Source organism: Lepisma saccharinum, chromosome 2, assembly GCF_977018435.1.
Source record: "Lepisma saccharinum chromosome 2, izLepSacc3.1, whole genome shotgun sequence".
NCBI classification, from domain to species: domain Eukaryota; kingdom Metazoa; phylum Arthropoda; class Insecta; order Zygentoma; family Lepismatidae; genus Lepisma; species Lepisma saccharinum.
In genome coordinates this window covers 15,854,061-15,869,164 of record NC_139230.1, presented here as the reverse complement: position 1 = coordinate 15,869,164, position 15,104 = coordinate 15,854,061, and the positions used below count along the sequence as shown (strand labels likewise).

General features: G+C 38.1%; 1 protein-coding gene across 1 annotated transcript; it reads left to right on the top strand.

Moving 5' to 3' along the window:
• Nucleotides 1–96: 96 nt before the first annotated feature.
• Nucleotides 97–14,224, top strand: LOC145984369 (glutathione peroxidase 7-like). The gene is made up of 4 exons (XM_083118030.1): nucleotides 97–173; nucleotides 4,301–4,522; nucleotides 10,643–10,907; nucleotides 13,807–14,224. Exons 2-4 carry the CDS (start codon nucleotides 4,379–4,381, stop codon nucleotides 13,995–13,997), a joined length of 600 nt encoding a protein of 199 aa, XP_082974156.1. The 5' UTR covers nucleotides 97–173; nucleotides 4,301–4,378; the 3' UTR covers nucleotides 13,998–14,224.
• The last annotated feature ends 880 nt before the right edge of the window (nucleotides 14,225–15,104 follow it).

The following is a 15,104-nucleotide window of genomic DNA, read 5'->3' as shown; positions in this document are numbered from 1 at the left end:
TTTTAATGAGTAAAAGTTCCAAATTATCTGTCATTTGTTTCTATATTCAGTTTGTCATCTGGCATTCCCGAAATGAAAACAGCAACGCATCGTAATACGTAACGCCCGATATATGTATTGTTTACATTCAAGGCGCTGTAGTTTACATTATACTGTTTTGATTCTGTTTTACGGTAAGATGGAATTGGGTTTTAAAATAGACTCAGTTTTACCAGTTCTGTATTTTAATGCGTGTATGTCCTGTGCAACATGATAATTATAATATATATAATATGTACTTCCATAAAACCTGAGTTACATAGGCATGGAAAATGTCAAGATAATCAATGGATTATATAAAAAAGAGATATTTGCTAAATAAAACGCTGTATAGTCTAACTGAATTCATTCATAAGTTTGGATTTCGAAAAAAGGGCAAATGTCTGTTATATCGGAGACACATTCCTATAGGATATTTTCAGTTTTAAATGGTTCGTACTTACCAATTGTGTATTTTGGAGCATAGTTGAAGGTGCGATTATGCTTTTTACATGAAAATAACTTCGATTTTTCACATTACGAGTAATTCTTTTGGGTCCTTTCTTCCGTTGCGGAACATAGAATATTTCGCGCACAGCTGTGGATCATCATGTGTCGTGCTTGTGTTTTGTCGATTTGAAGTGGGCATGCAGTGTTGCAACCTTCTTAACCGAAAAATACCTACTTTCGTATTCATTATGTCATCACAAACCATTGATGGATAGCTCCAAAAAACATTTCCGATAGCCCCAAAAACCATTCATGATAGCCCCAAAAACCATTCACGTTAGCCCCATGAACCATTTCTGGCAAGGTTAGGTTAGGTTAGGTAAGCATAGTTAAAAAAATTTAAAGAAAAGGCACGTTTGGAAACACTGGGGAGACCGCGTGAGTTTCGACGCTTGCGCCATCTGCAGGTACATAATGGAAACAATGGCATAATGTTGTCGCTTTGCACAAAATGCAAGTTTATTATATCAAAAGTGCTTATTTCTTGTTGTGCAGCATTCTGCAGTGAGAAAATACCTCCACAATCTTTCAAAATACTACAGAAACTCATTTCCGTAAGTAGTTTCTTCTGTAAAAATGAAGAAATGTGTCTCCGATATAACAGACATTTACCGAAAAAAGTTATTTATGTTGAAAAAAACTTATAAATGCACATTCCCATGGACAATGTATTTTCCATTGACAAGCGACTGTAGACTGTAAGTATCGTAGACTAGTGGGAATGAATGTAAAACTACATCGGAACCTTAGTAGAATGCTTTTAGAGACTTTATTTTAATGCTAAGAGAACCAAATCTGGCCTGCCTAACTACGAAAGCATATATTGAACAAAATCTTAAGTAATCGCTAAAACTCCGCAGTATGTGTTAACAGATGTAAATCGAAATCGAACCATGGTAAAATTACATTCATAGCATGATGAAATTGCAATAAAACCAAAGGAACTTGGGCCTAATATTCGGTAAATTATTAAATAACCAGATTCAAACATTCAGTGGTGTGTTTTTTGATAACCATAATCTATTTTGTGTAATGTGGTATTTTTGATGTCCCACTGCCACAATGTAACTCCTCGTAAAGCCATTTTGGGCAAGAAATTTTGAATTTATGATAAACACGCTTGTTTTGTGATTATTCTGCCATGATTTATGTACAGTAGTTGATGTGAAAATTGTTAGTTGAACTATACTCAAGTGGGGATCAGTGATTTATCCATACATCCCAACCTCCTAATTTTTTTACAAAGGTAATTTGGCTCTAAATTTAAATTTCTGGATAAACCCTTGTTTGCGATAATTGGTGGGATGCCCCTATGATTTAACACAGAGACCATGAGATAAATTGGAGAGGCATGCTTAAATTATTGTAGCTCTGGTTTGAACAGTCTACATTATCACGTGCAACTTAAAGGGATATGAATATGAAAGGAATAAACAGCATAGGTCAGTTTCACACTGGAGTACAGTCAGCAGCAAACTCTTCATTCACATTGTTTTACACAAAGGAAGGCTCAAGAGTGGGAAAAGAAACTTTAAGAAAATGATTAGAAATGACAATGTACAATTTGAATACTATAGAAGGCAAAGGATGCAGGGCAAAAGTATTGGGTAACAGTTTCATACATCGGAGACACATTTCTTCAATTTTACACAAGAAACTACTTATGGAAATGAGTTTCTCCAAGGTTTACAATGTTCGTCGAGGTATTTTCTTTCATCGTGTAATATATTTGACCGGGAAATCATGAATTTTTCAAGAGAAATATCTCACTGACACACAATTGCCATTGCTTTCATTTGCTTACCCTACGACAACCAGATGCTGCATACGTTTGATGACGTAAGCCCCTGTCAGTGTTTCACCCCACCCATTTTTTTTTTACTATGCTTGCCTAACGTAACCAAACCTAACCTAATCTTATCGGAAATGGTTCGTGGGGCTATCGGTCAGCTATCGTGCATAATGGTTCATGGGGCTATCTGTGAATGGTTTGTGAGGCTATCTGTGAATGGTTCGTGGGGCTATCCGTGAATGGTTCATGGGGCTATCCATGAATGGTTCGTGGGGCTATCCGTGTATGGTTCGTCGGGCTATACGTCAGCTACCCATGCAGAATGTATAATTTCCACCTGTGACAAACACGATAGTAGGTGTTTTTCGGTGCAGAACTTTGAAACACTGCATACCCACAACATGAGTCAAGATGTGCCTGCCATATTGTGTGTTCCGGAAGCAAAGAAAGGATTAAAAAAAAACACTCAGAATGTGAAAAATTGCATTTGTTTTTGTGTAAAAAGAATAATGTCACCTTGAACTGTGTTCCGCAATACACCATTGGTAAGTACGAACCATGCGAAACACAAAATATCCAATTTTAATGTGTCTCCGATCTATGAAACTGTTACCAAAGTATTGCTACACTATACCTGGCATGCCCACAACTTAGAACACCTAGCCATAGTTATTATCAGAACACTCTTTTCAGAGTAATGAAAAAGAAGTAAGGTTGATATTCTACTCTTTACTTGAAGGAGGAGTAAAGTAGGTGGCTGAGGTATACAGAGATTGATTGATTTATTTGCTTTATTTTACTTTGCTTTTTTGTGCCACTTTTGGCTAATTTGCGAAGATGGGGATGAGTGATGATATGATGAAACTGATGAATGGACACTCTCTCAAACATCCATGCCCAGGCTGGGATTCAAACCCAGGACATCTGGCGTCGTAGCACAATGTGCTAACTGCTCCGCCACGGGGCCCGGCAGGAGATACAGAGAAAATGGTATCCCTCAAAACTAGGAAGATTGTCCCCTTGTTAAAATGTGTCTTCCAGCTAGCCCAAGACTCAAGCATGCACCACCTCTTAACTTACATAGCAGCCGTGGCCCACACTGTATCCCGTGGAAATTTTCTATACAAGTAGGTGCATTCCTAGCCAGTTCTGCTGCCAAATGTACCTACATCCAGGCCAAAGTGAAGAGCCGCATGTGTCCCTTGGAAGTGAACCCTCAGTAATCAATGCAACCCTTCATACCAAAGAGACAGGATAAGATGCACATGTCACTTAGACTGAGTTCCTTTTTTAAATGGTGTTCATCGTGTCACCTTGGTCTGTTGTGTGCTGTTGTGTAGTGAAATCATGTATTTTTCAAGAGACATAACTCACCAACACACAATTGCCATTGCTTTCGCTACGTGAACTGCTGCTGCATACGTTTGATGATGTAAGCCCCTGTCAGTGTATCCAACCAATTTTTTTTCACTGCTTGCCTAACCAAAGCAAACCTAACTTAACCTTATCGGAAATGGTTCGTGGGGCTATCCGTCAGCTGTCCAGGCTATCCATCAGCTGTCTGGGCTATCCGTCAGCTGTCTGGGCTATCCGTCAGCTGTCCGGGGTATTTGTCAGCTACCCATGCATAATGTACAATTTCCACCGGTGACGAACACGATAGTAGGTATTTTTCAGTGAAGAGGGTTGGAAACACTGCATAACCACAACGTGAGTCAAGATGTGGCCACAATATGTGTTAAGGAAGTGAAGAAAGGAATCAGAAAAATCACTTTGTATGTGAGAAATTGTGTTTCTTTTCATGTAAAAAGCATAATGGCACCTTGAACTATGTTCGCAATACACAATTGGTAAATACGAACCTTAAGAAACACAAAATATCTGATTTTAACGTGTTTCCAATATACGGAACTGTTACCATTGATGCTGATTGTGATCACAGAAAGCTGCAAAATATTTTTGTTTTTCATGTAATTTTAGGTGCTTCAAAGGAGATAATGGATTTGTGAAAGTTATTTGTTGTGAACTTCCAAGTTGTAACAACAGAAAAATAGAAAAATGTTCCTGTTAAAGATCTTACTTATATGCAGCATCATCTGGAGCAACTACACCACATCAAGTGAAGATCTTCCAGATTTCTATACTTACACTGTAAAAGATATAAAAGGCAATGAAATATCATTGGAACAATACCGTGGGAAGGTATGTAATCACAATTGTTATTTTTATTTTCTGTATATTACTTCTGTGTATTGTTAGTTTTGTGATTGCGTAAAGTAGGCCTACATGTTTAATGATAAACCATTCATTGATTTTAAAGGTCAAATATTCATTAATTTCAAACGGCATAAAACACTTGATTCCCACATAGCCTTCTTGTGAACACTCCCATGCATACGGTGTGAGTAGTCCCAGGTGGGGATCCTGGAATTTCAATTTTGACCCTGCATCATAAGAACAACTGAGGAACTACTGGAAATGAAATAGAAGCCTGGAAAGCCAATAATTTGTCCATTTGATTCTGTGTAGGTTCCTAAAATATGCTCTAAAAATCCTAAAATAGGTTCAAAAAACCCTAAAATAGGTCCTAAAAATCTTAAGTTAGGCTCGAAAAATCTTGAAGTAGGTTCAAAGAAACTTAAAATAGTTCAAAATTCCTGAGAAATGCTCATTAGGTATACTCACCGACAATGAAAATGAGACACCTATATCCTGAAATATGCAATATTATGCATAATGTTGTGTGTGTTGCCTAACACTACGGCAATAGCAGAACTTACCATTGGAAATTTGCTATTAAAATCCACCCTTAGCCGTATAGTTATGCAACAGTCTTTTTTCGTGTTACCCACAGTTTAACTCCACAATTTTGTCTGTAAGGATCATCTTTCAACAAAAACATAGTCAGTGGTGCAAACGTCAATGCTGAAATGTTAGTTTGCAAGGCGTGAATGCCACAAAGCACCGAAGTGACGTGAATGTGAGCAAGACCACACAGACCAGACCACTTTGGATTGTACAGGAAACAGTGGCACAATACTTTTTGCTTTGTTTGAAGCTTTGTAAAATCACCATGGACTTGGAGGAAGGGAAATCGACAGAGAGTACATTTCAAACACGTCATTGAATTTTTTCGTGACCACACAAAGCAAATGCCTCTGTGTGACATAAAAAGCCTGTAAAACCTTTAAAGACATATAAAAATCTTTAAAAAGGCTTGATTTAGGTGCATAAACCTAAAGTTGGTTCTAATGAGCAAAATAGTTTTTTTAGGCACTATAAAACTCCATCATTTTTTGCATTTTTAATAAAAACGCTGACATAACTTATTAATTCTTACATACCTGTAAAGGAAAAAAAGGGCAAAAACTAAAATCCGAGGTCTAATTATTACGAGTATATACCGCGTGAGGCACCTAAAAGTACCACCTGAAATAGCGAAGAAACCAGAAACAGTAGCGATGTGAGGTTTGCGGGAAACAATAATATCAAATGGGGCTCGTAAATCGGAGGTATGGAGTGGATCGAAAAATATCAACAAATGGGGCATCTGGAGCAAAGTCATATTTTTTTTAAATGGAACGATATACAATAACATGCATAATATAAAGGAGCACACGCAGAGAAACACAACGCCGTTGGTCTCATGCATCTACTGCACATAGGAACGAAGATATGGCCATGTGAAAATATGTAAACAAACTAACAAGTGGCCCACTTGACCGTCAGTACCACGGCATGTAAGACTTCTCAGGTGCCTGAGTTAGTTCATAGCAAGCAGTCGTAGTGGTAAGAGCGAAGATTATGGTGTTCACAAACATAGAAAAAGCAGACATGATCCTGATTTATGGGGAATGCCGAAAGAATGTGTACCGTGTGTACGCAGAGAGATATCCGGACAGACGACAACCATCTCGACGTCTGTTTGGTAAGTTATTTATTAAATTAAGAGACACCGGAAGTGTAACACCATGAGCACGTGTGCGGAACAAGCCAACTACAGGTGAGGCAGGTGCAACAAATGTTCTCGCCGCTGTTGCTGTGAATCCACACGTTAGCTCCCGTGAAATTGCCAGGGATGCTGGGATGAGTCAGCAAAATGTATTGCGCATTCTGCACACACACAAGTTTCACCCATATCATATCTCCCTCCATCAGGAACTTCACGGGAATGATTTTGTGGACCGTGTTCGGTTTTGCACACGGTTGTTACGACACGACACACCCGATTTGTCACGTATCCTCTTCACTGACGAGGCAACTTTTACCAATCATGGAAATGTCAACCTAAGGAACATGCACTAGTGGTCGGTGACAAATCCACATTGGCTTCGCCAAGTGGAACGCCAGCGCCCATGGAGTGTGAACGTGTGGTGTGGTATAGTGGGTGAACATCTCATTGGCCCTTTTTTTATAAAAGGGACACTGAAGGCTGACCGATACATACAGTTTTTACAACATGAACTGCCTGTACTATTGGAGGACATACCACTTCAGACAAGGAGGGACATGTGGTACCAACATGACGGGTGCCCAGCTCACAGTGCAAGATGCGCTACAGCATGTGTGGAAAATACATTTCCAAATCGTTGGATTGGACGTGGAGGGCCTGTCAAATGGCCGGCTCGTTCCCCAGATTTGGCACCATTAGACTTTTTCCTGTGGGGAAAGCTGAAGGACATTGTCTACCGGGATGTGCCAACAACTCCAGAGGATATGCAACACCTCATTACTGCAGCCTGTAGGGACATTCCCTATGAGATGCTACATTCTGTGCAACGATCTTTGCGTGGGCGCCTCGTTGCCTGTATCGCAGCTGACGGCCACCACTTTGAACACACACTTTGACAGGTTTTCGCTTCTTACGCAGTGGTTCTTCGACATACTGTCATGGTCATTTTCATTATGCTGTAACACTGTCAAATACATGGTGCTGACGATGTCTACTGTATTTTTTCTTCCTTTAACACGTTCTGTCTTCATCTTGTCCAATGGCTTCCGACATCTCATACTTGTACATGCCGTGGTACTGACGGTCAAGTGGGCCACTTGTTAGTTTGTTTACATATTTTCACATGGCCATATCTTCGTTCCTATGTGCAGTAGATGCATGAGACCAACGGCGTTGTGTTTCTCTGCGTGTGCTCTTTTATATTATCAATTTGTCACTATTTTTTGACCCACCCCCATACCTCCGATTTACGAGCCCCATTTGATATTATTGTTTCCCGCAAACCTCACATCGCTACTGTTTCTGGTTTCTTCGCTATTTCAGGTGGTACTTTTAGGTGCCTCACGCGGTATATGTCGGTAGGACATCTGACTGCAATATGGGAGACCCGGAGTGGGTGATGTAAGGTTGTAATTTTTTTGGCTTTGTCCCTGCATAAAGCAGCTCTGAGGCTCACCCAGCCTCAAATCAATGGGCACCTGGGGATAACCCTGGCAGTGAGGGGTGGGGTAAAGTTGGCAGAGCATGGTGCTGATCGCCTCCAAAATGGCCGAGATTGAAAATGTGTGGGGCCTTACCCCCTCACCCCTAAATGTGCCTTCATGGCATGCTACTATATGCATGGTACGGTGAACTTTACCTTACCTTACATATGTCAGAATCTTTATCAAGTGTTTGTATTTTTACCTTCATTGCAATTTCATTTTAATTTAATTTTATTTACTTGTCCATCACGGGACTGAAGTTCCATTTATGTTGAACATAATTTTGTGTTATTAACATTATCTCTGTGTATATTATGTTAAAATTTATAATAGTGTAACAATATATTATAAATACAGTTAAGAACATTTTCAGTCAAATCAAATCCAATAAAATAAAAAAAATACAGATTTTTGCATCTAATAACGTTATATGAATCAAAAAATATGTCCAAATTATGCACTAAGAATAACTCATTACACAATTCCTGAAGTCTTTATTATCGGAGAGTTTTTGTGTACGTTTAACATTGACATTGGCATGTGGAAAGGTATTTTATTCATTGCTGTAAAGGGTGTTAATGTGGAAGTTGATTTTAATCTTGTCTTACTAATTTACATAAAAATATTAGATTATTAGAAACTCTTCTGTCTTTCAAGGTATTGAGATCAATATGACTACATAAAGTTACTTAATTTCTAATATGATATTCAATATTGATTTTAAAACAACCATTTCACCATTTCCATTTGTACCTTTTCCACCACATCCTCCCAAGTCCTATGCTGAGGATTCCAGATTGAACTGCAATATTATAACATTGCGCGAATTAGTGTGACATATATTCTGGTTACCATTGAGACTGAAAAATTATGGAAAAAGTTTCTCCTTATAAAGCCTACAAGTTTCAGGCTTTTTTAAATGATCGTTTGATAATGAGAGTTGAATGTTAAATCAGATGTATAAAAATAATACCTGAATCTATGACATTGTTTGTTAATTGATCTATTATATTGTCTATGTTATAGTCATGAGAGACAACTGTTTTCTTATTACTAAAATATACAATCTTGTACTTATCTACGTTCAGGACCATTCCTGTTTTTTTACACCACTCGGCGAAGTTATTCAGATGAACTTGCAGTTTTGTACTTTATGCAGTCATCTACTGTCCTAATATGGTGGTAGAACTTTACGTCTGCATACATTAAGAAAGTTATTTTGAATTTTGAGACTCACATCATTTGCAAATAATAAGAACAAATACGGGCCTAAATTGGAATCTTGGGGCACTCCAGATGACACCTCCCTTTCAGTTGAAAAACTGTTCAATTCAACAGTTTACTTGCAGTTTGATATATAACTAAGCCCCGCGACAGGTTAAGTTTGCAGCAGGTTTTATGTATCAATCCACTCTAGAGCGGCACTCAGCATCCCCGTGCCAGTCTCACCTTAACCGCTGAGCTGTTCATATCACAGACAGTGAGAAAATCCGCAGTATTGCAGCTGAACTATTTTCTGCGCGCACGTTTGGGTTTATATATGCGAAAAGTTGCTGCAAGGTTAACCTGTCGCGGGGCTTAGTCAATAGTTCTAATAGCTGACCCAATACCCCCACTAATGTAGTCTTTGCATAAGAATTGTGATTCAGCTGTCAAATGTTTTGCTCATATCCATGTAAATAACATCAAGTTGTTGTCTGATATTAAAGCTATCAGCAATATCCTGTGTTATTGCAACTAAGTTTGTAACCATTGATCTCCTGCCTGCAAAGTCATGCTGCTGAGGTGCAATTACATCCCTCAGGTGCCATTTATTTTGGTCGCATATAAGCTATTCCATTACCTAGGCAGGAGTGATGTAGGATGATAATTACAAACATTATGTTTTTCACATGATTTATGAATTGGTGTTACTAAAGCTTTCTTCTATCTGAGAGGATGATACCTGTTTCTAAAATTTTTCGGTATAAGATTGTTAAGGTTTATCAGAGTATATTGACCCAAGTGGAAATGAAAAGTGAGGGTATTAGGTCAAATTCCATCCATTTACCCTTACATATATTGCGTGCTGGAGTAAGTATCTTTCCGCTCGGTGATGGATTCATCATTGTCAGCAGGAACATAAAAGCTAGCAAACTAGCCATAAAAGAGCTCACATGACACTTAAGAATGTACAGAGGATCTATCACCACAGAATACATAAGATGGTACTTCTCGTTGAGCATGACTTGTCCCTTGTATAACCCCAAATCATTTTAGGATTTGTTTCTGTTTGCTCATCCAAGTTGATTAAATATTACCTGTACTTTATTTTATGCATGTTTTTTTAATGCTGACCTGTGGGCGGAAAATAATCACTAGCATCATCACAGAAATGCATCACACCCCATGGTGAAGTTGAAAGCTGAATAGATGAAATAGATAGAGGAAAAACATACCCAGGATTTGCCTATCCCGATAGCATAGTGGGATTATTGTCACTTTGTAGTCCAGGGTTCAGACCTGCTGAAGACGTAGTGGCTTGGATCCCACTTTAAATTGTATGTCCAGTTACAATCAGCCTATGTGCAGGAAGTGGATGTGAAACAAAAACTTGAATAGGGTCTCTGGCTTCATAGTACACTGCACTATTCACTGAGTACAAAATATGAATGAAGTTTAGTAGCCATTTCTGGGCTTCAACTGTACTTTGAATGCACTATTTTTCTCACAGTTTTGAGTCAATCAGTCAAAGTATAAGTTGAAACATTTCCCATATAGATGTTGGAGCCACGTATCAAATGTCAGCCACCCTTGGTTCAAGTTCTAAAGGGTATGACAATATTTTAAGACTAATTTCACTTAACTGATAGGATATGAATTGATTTTTGTTTTCTTTCATTACAGGTATCTCTGGTAGTCAATGTTGCCAGTGCATGTGGTTATACAGATACTCACTATAAAGCCTTGAAAAGACTACATGATATACTCAGTTTCAGTGGTAAATTCAATGTCTTGGCTTTTCCTTGCAATCAGTTTGGAGAACAAGAGCCATTGGAAAACAGTGTTATAGAACAATTTGCCATTAATCAATATGGTGTAGAGTTCCCAATGTTTAGCAAAGTTGATGTAGTGGGAGAAGATGCAGATGCAGCTTTCAAGAATCTTATAGGTAATTATTTTACACAATAATAGTTTCTTGAAGGTTTCATAATCATTAAAATGCATTAAATCTAGAATAGCAAAAAGAAACTCAAACCCTATTCTTCATTATGAATCTTACAGGCCACAGTGGTTTATTTAAAGTCTATAGCCTCTCCGATCTTTCTCAGTGTGGGCGTAACTTGGGACCTAACTTTGAGGGAGCAGAATCAAACTTGGGGAGGGAGAGCTAGGGTGGAGGTGGGTTTGGTTGAGGAAGTTGCTGGGTGTCTTTGTTCAGGCCAGGAGGTGTGGTAGCACTCATGGTTGATATGTAGGCCCTCTCATACACAAGCTGAAATCTCAGGAGCAAAGTTGTTATGCTTTCCCAGGAGACTTGAACTTGCGCGCGTCCCTTAGCCTGAGTCCAAAGCCTGACACCTTAGACCACATGGCTATGGTGCAAGACCTGTGGATGTTTCTAGGTAAACGTCACCACATTTGTTGCAGATGAGGTTTGAGGTGTGTTAGGTCCCTTTGGGGTGGAGGGTAAATTTGCCAGTGGCAATGTGAATCTGAAGTGTGTGAGTATGTGGCAATGTGAATCTGGAGTGTGTGAGTATATACATATGTAATAGTAAAAGATTCTATGTAACATAACATAAATGTCATATATTCATGAGTATTGAGTAATTTGAAGCTCTGGATGTCAGATATAATTAGAGCATTTAATGTATGTTTGCATTAATCATTTTTCTGCTGTATTTCAGAAATAGTTGTACAGAGCGATCCATTGAAGTATAGACCACTGCATCGATGTTTGCACTATTGGCAAGCAAGGCACTCAAGGCTGTTTGTCGGCATCATAGAGTGTCAATGAAGCAAGCATACAACAGTTTCCATAATTATGTTAAAAAGTTATTTACTTACCAGATTTATAAAAGGAGGTATTCAAACTAGTGGCCTTCGATGCACACACATTTTTTATACATTTTTATTAAGACACCCACTAATGTAAGCTACTGAGGGGGGCTTGAAACAAGTTTTTACAGAGGTCTTGAAAGTAGACCAGAGACTGTGAAGTGATAAGAGTCCTTGTTTTGTATTGTGTGGCCTGTTTATTAATTTATTGGTCTTTAATTGGAACAGTTTCCTGCTACAGAGGCTGTTCAGCGTATATTTCACCAAACGTGATTCCTTCCCCCTGCACTAAGAATGTCATAAAGGGCTACAACATAACCTTCCCAAAAGCGACTCAGTTTTAGTAGCATTTTTGGTCAAGCGAGAAAACGCAAACACTTGGAAAAGTTATACAACGTACTCCTCCCAAAAGCGGCTCAGTTTGGGCAGGATTTTTGGCCCAGTGAGAAAACACAACCACTCTTTTACAGCTCACACACTACACTGACAAACATGCCTGACCAAGGTTGGGCGAGTTCATTCTGAGCTCGGGGGGAAGGAATCACGTTTGGTCAAACATACGCTGAACAGCCTCTGTAAATCTCTATGGTGTCTTTCATACGCCAGGGGTTCAGGCTTCAAATTCTGGTGAGTGTCCCTTAATCAATTAATCATCAGTCATCTCATTGTCACAATTAGCCAAAAGTGGCAGAAAAAGCAATGCTAAATAACCAAATCAAATCATTTGCACATGTAGACTGCAGAGAAAGCAGATGTATTGTAGTAAGAGGGGTAGAAAGTAGGGATGACCAAATCTGGATAAAATTTTATCACAATATTGGATAATTGTTTATCCAGATATTATATATTCTAACATCCAAATTATCTGGATATCTGAAATATGCAGATATTTGATAACCAAAATATCCAGTTATCTCATATTTGGATTATCCCAAGTGTCCGGATATCTGAATGTGTGCATTATCTGGACATTTTTATCTTTTATCCATTGTATGGGCTATGCACATTTTGGTGCCTTTCTCTTTACACACCCCTTTCATCTCTGGCATTCACTTTCACTTTTGAGTGACTATAACTACTGAATGTAAGTTACTTTCTCATCACTTAGAAAATTGCTTCATTAGTGAATAGCTCTCATGGTGGGAAGAAACTAATTCATACTGGGTTTTCGTACTTAAAAGACAAGGCCAGAAATTATAAAGTGTATTGACAGTGCTCTCTGAAAAAGCAGTGCGAGGTCCATGCCTTTCACAACAAACCGGCATTTCTTGCAGCTGTGTACAGAGAGGTGTGAAACTGTTAAGGTTAAAGCCACATAAGATTACTGTGACACATCAGCCAGGTGATCTTGCATGCAGGCGCATATCAACAGAAAATTACCAACATTAATCAAGGGGAACTGCAGCAAGTTATGGGTAACTTAATACAGATGTGTCAAAAATGTATGGTCAGCTTCAGCACCTTTCTTCATAAATTGGTAAGTAAATAAATCACTCTTTAAACTAGTTACGGAAACTTACGTGCTTGATTCATGGACATATGGCCACGAGCACCTCACTTGGTGATAGTACATACACCAATGTGACGGTCTACACTTCAATGGATTACTCTGCAGTACAGTACTAAAAAACTATTATAGAAAACTAACTAATTATCAATTGTTCCACACAGTACTACTATAATAACCAGTGTAGTGTTTTGTTATACCACCAAAGGATAAATGTCAATTTTTGAGGAGTATTCATTCGAGCAGTTCAACACCATGCTTCCTTTAGAATTCTGTAAAGTAAGATGTAAGATGTAGTATAAAGTAACAGAAATAAGAGGTTGAAGTATTGCACAATCAAACAAATGTTGAACTCGTTAATTTGCAAAAGCAAATAACTGTTCTGAGGTGCAGAATCAGTTAAAGTTGTATCATTTGCAGTATTTGAGTTTCACTATTTCTGTAGTAATCATTACAAATCAGATAATGAAATTTAGCATGTTTTCATTCCTTTTTTATTTAGATCAGTCATATGTGCAGCCTGAGTGGAATTTTTACAAGTACTTAGTTGATCACAATGGCCATGTACTTAAGACATGGGGTACAAAGGTGCCCATTGAAGACATTTTTGATGAAGTGGAGGAAGCTGTCAAGAAAGCTGAAAAACTTAATCTCAAGACTGAACCAGAAGACATTAAAAAAGACGAACTTTAAAACTGAATGTTTGCATATTTGGAGAGATTGCATTTATTTTATTTATTTGCATCCAGCAGCTTTATATAAATATTGTATTTGCATGTGTTGTAGGTCATTTTGACCACTGCCTATGGACCAAAGTTGAACTTAATATATTAACCAGTATTATCACAAATTTGTGGTATACATTTTTTAATTCTGTGTTGTATTTTGTATGGACTTAAAAATTATTACAATATAGAATATGAAAGATGAATATCTCAGAAATTTTTTTTCTATGCTCTAAACTCCATTGATCTTTGGCTATGCAGAAAAGGAGGAAAGGTTAGTAATGTAATGATGTGCATACACATGTAATCAAGTACCTATGGTGGTTCAGCTTTTCAATATAGTTTGTACGTTACATCAGCTGCATATTTTGAGATACTGAGAGAATAGAATTTAGAGAAATCACAGAAACATACTCATTGAAGAATACTTTAGTACTATGATTTTCTCTTATCTGCATCATTATCAATCGTGCATTCATTGTTAAGGTTAACTTAATTGTATAACTATACAATGTGGATATGTGGAAAATGAATTCAGAAATCAGGTACTAGAGAAAATAACAAATTTAAGGTGTGCAAGAAGAACTTCTGAGGCTTCATATTATGATAATTAATTACTACCCATTTCAAGAACCAAATGAGATCATATCTCGCAGTTCTATTTCAGTTATTTTCATCATTCTAGCCCTAATGTAGCACTTGATATCTCCATCACTGAAATAAACATGGAAGCCAAAAAAGCTGCTTTGGAGGCCGTGTCTGTTGAGTGACTGACCCACAATCATATCACTGAATATTCCAGGTTCTACTCCTAGCCTTGGCTTGGGTGTTCCTTTGTGTGTGTCCATCAATTCCAGTTAATCACCATTCATCTTCAACGTCAATATTAGGCTAGAGAGGCAGAAAACAAATCTAAAATAAGAAAAATGGTGAATGAAGATGATCTGTCCACCCAGCTGTAAGGTCGTTTTGTTTGTTTAGGTAAGGTAAAGTTCCTTGTGCACATTGCACTGTGCCATGTAGAGGGTATGTGGAGGTAAGACCCACACATTCTCCATGTCAGCCATTTTTGGAG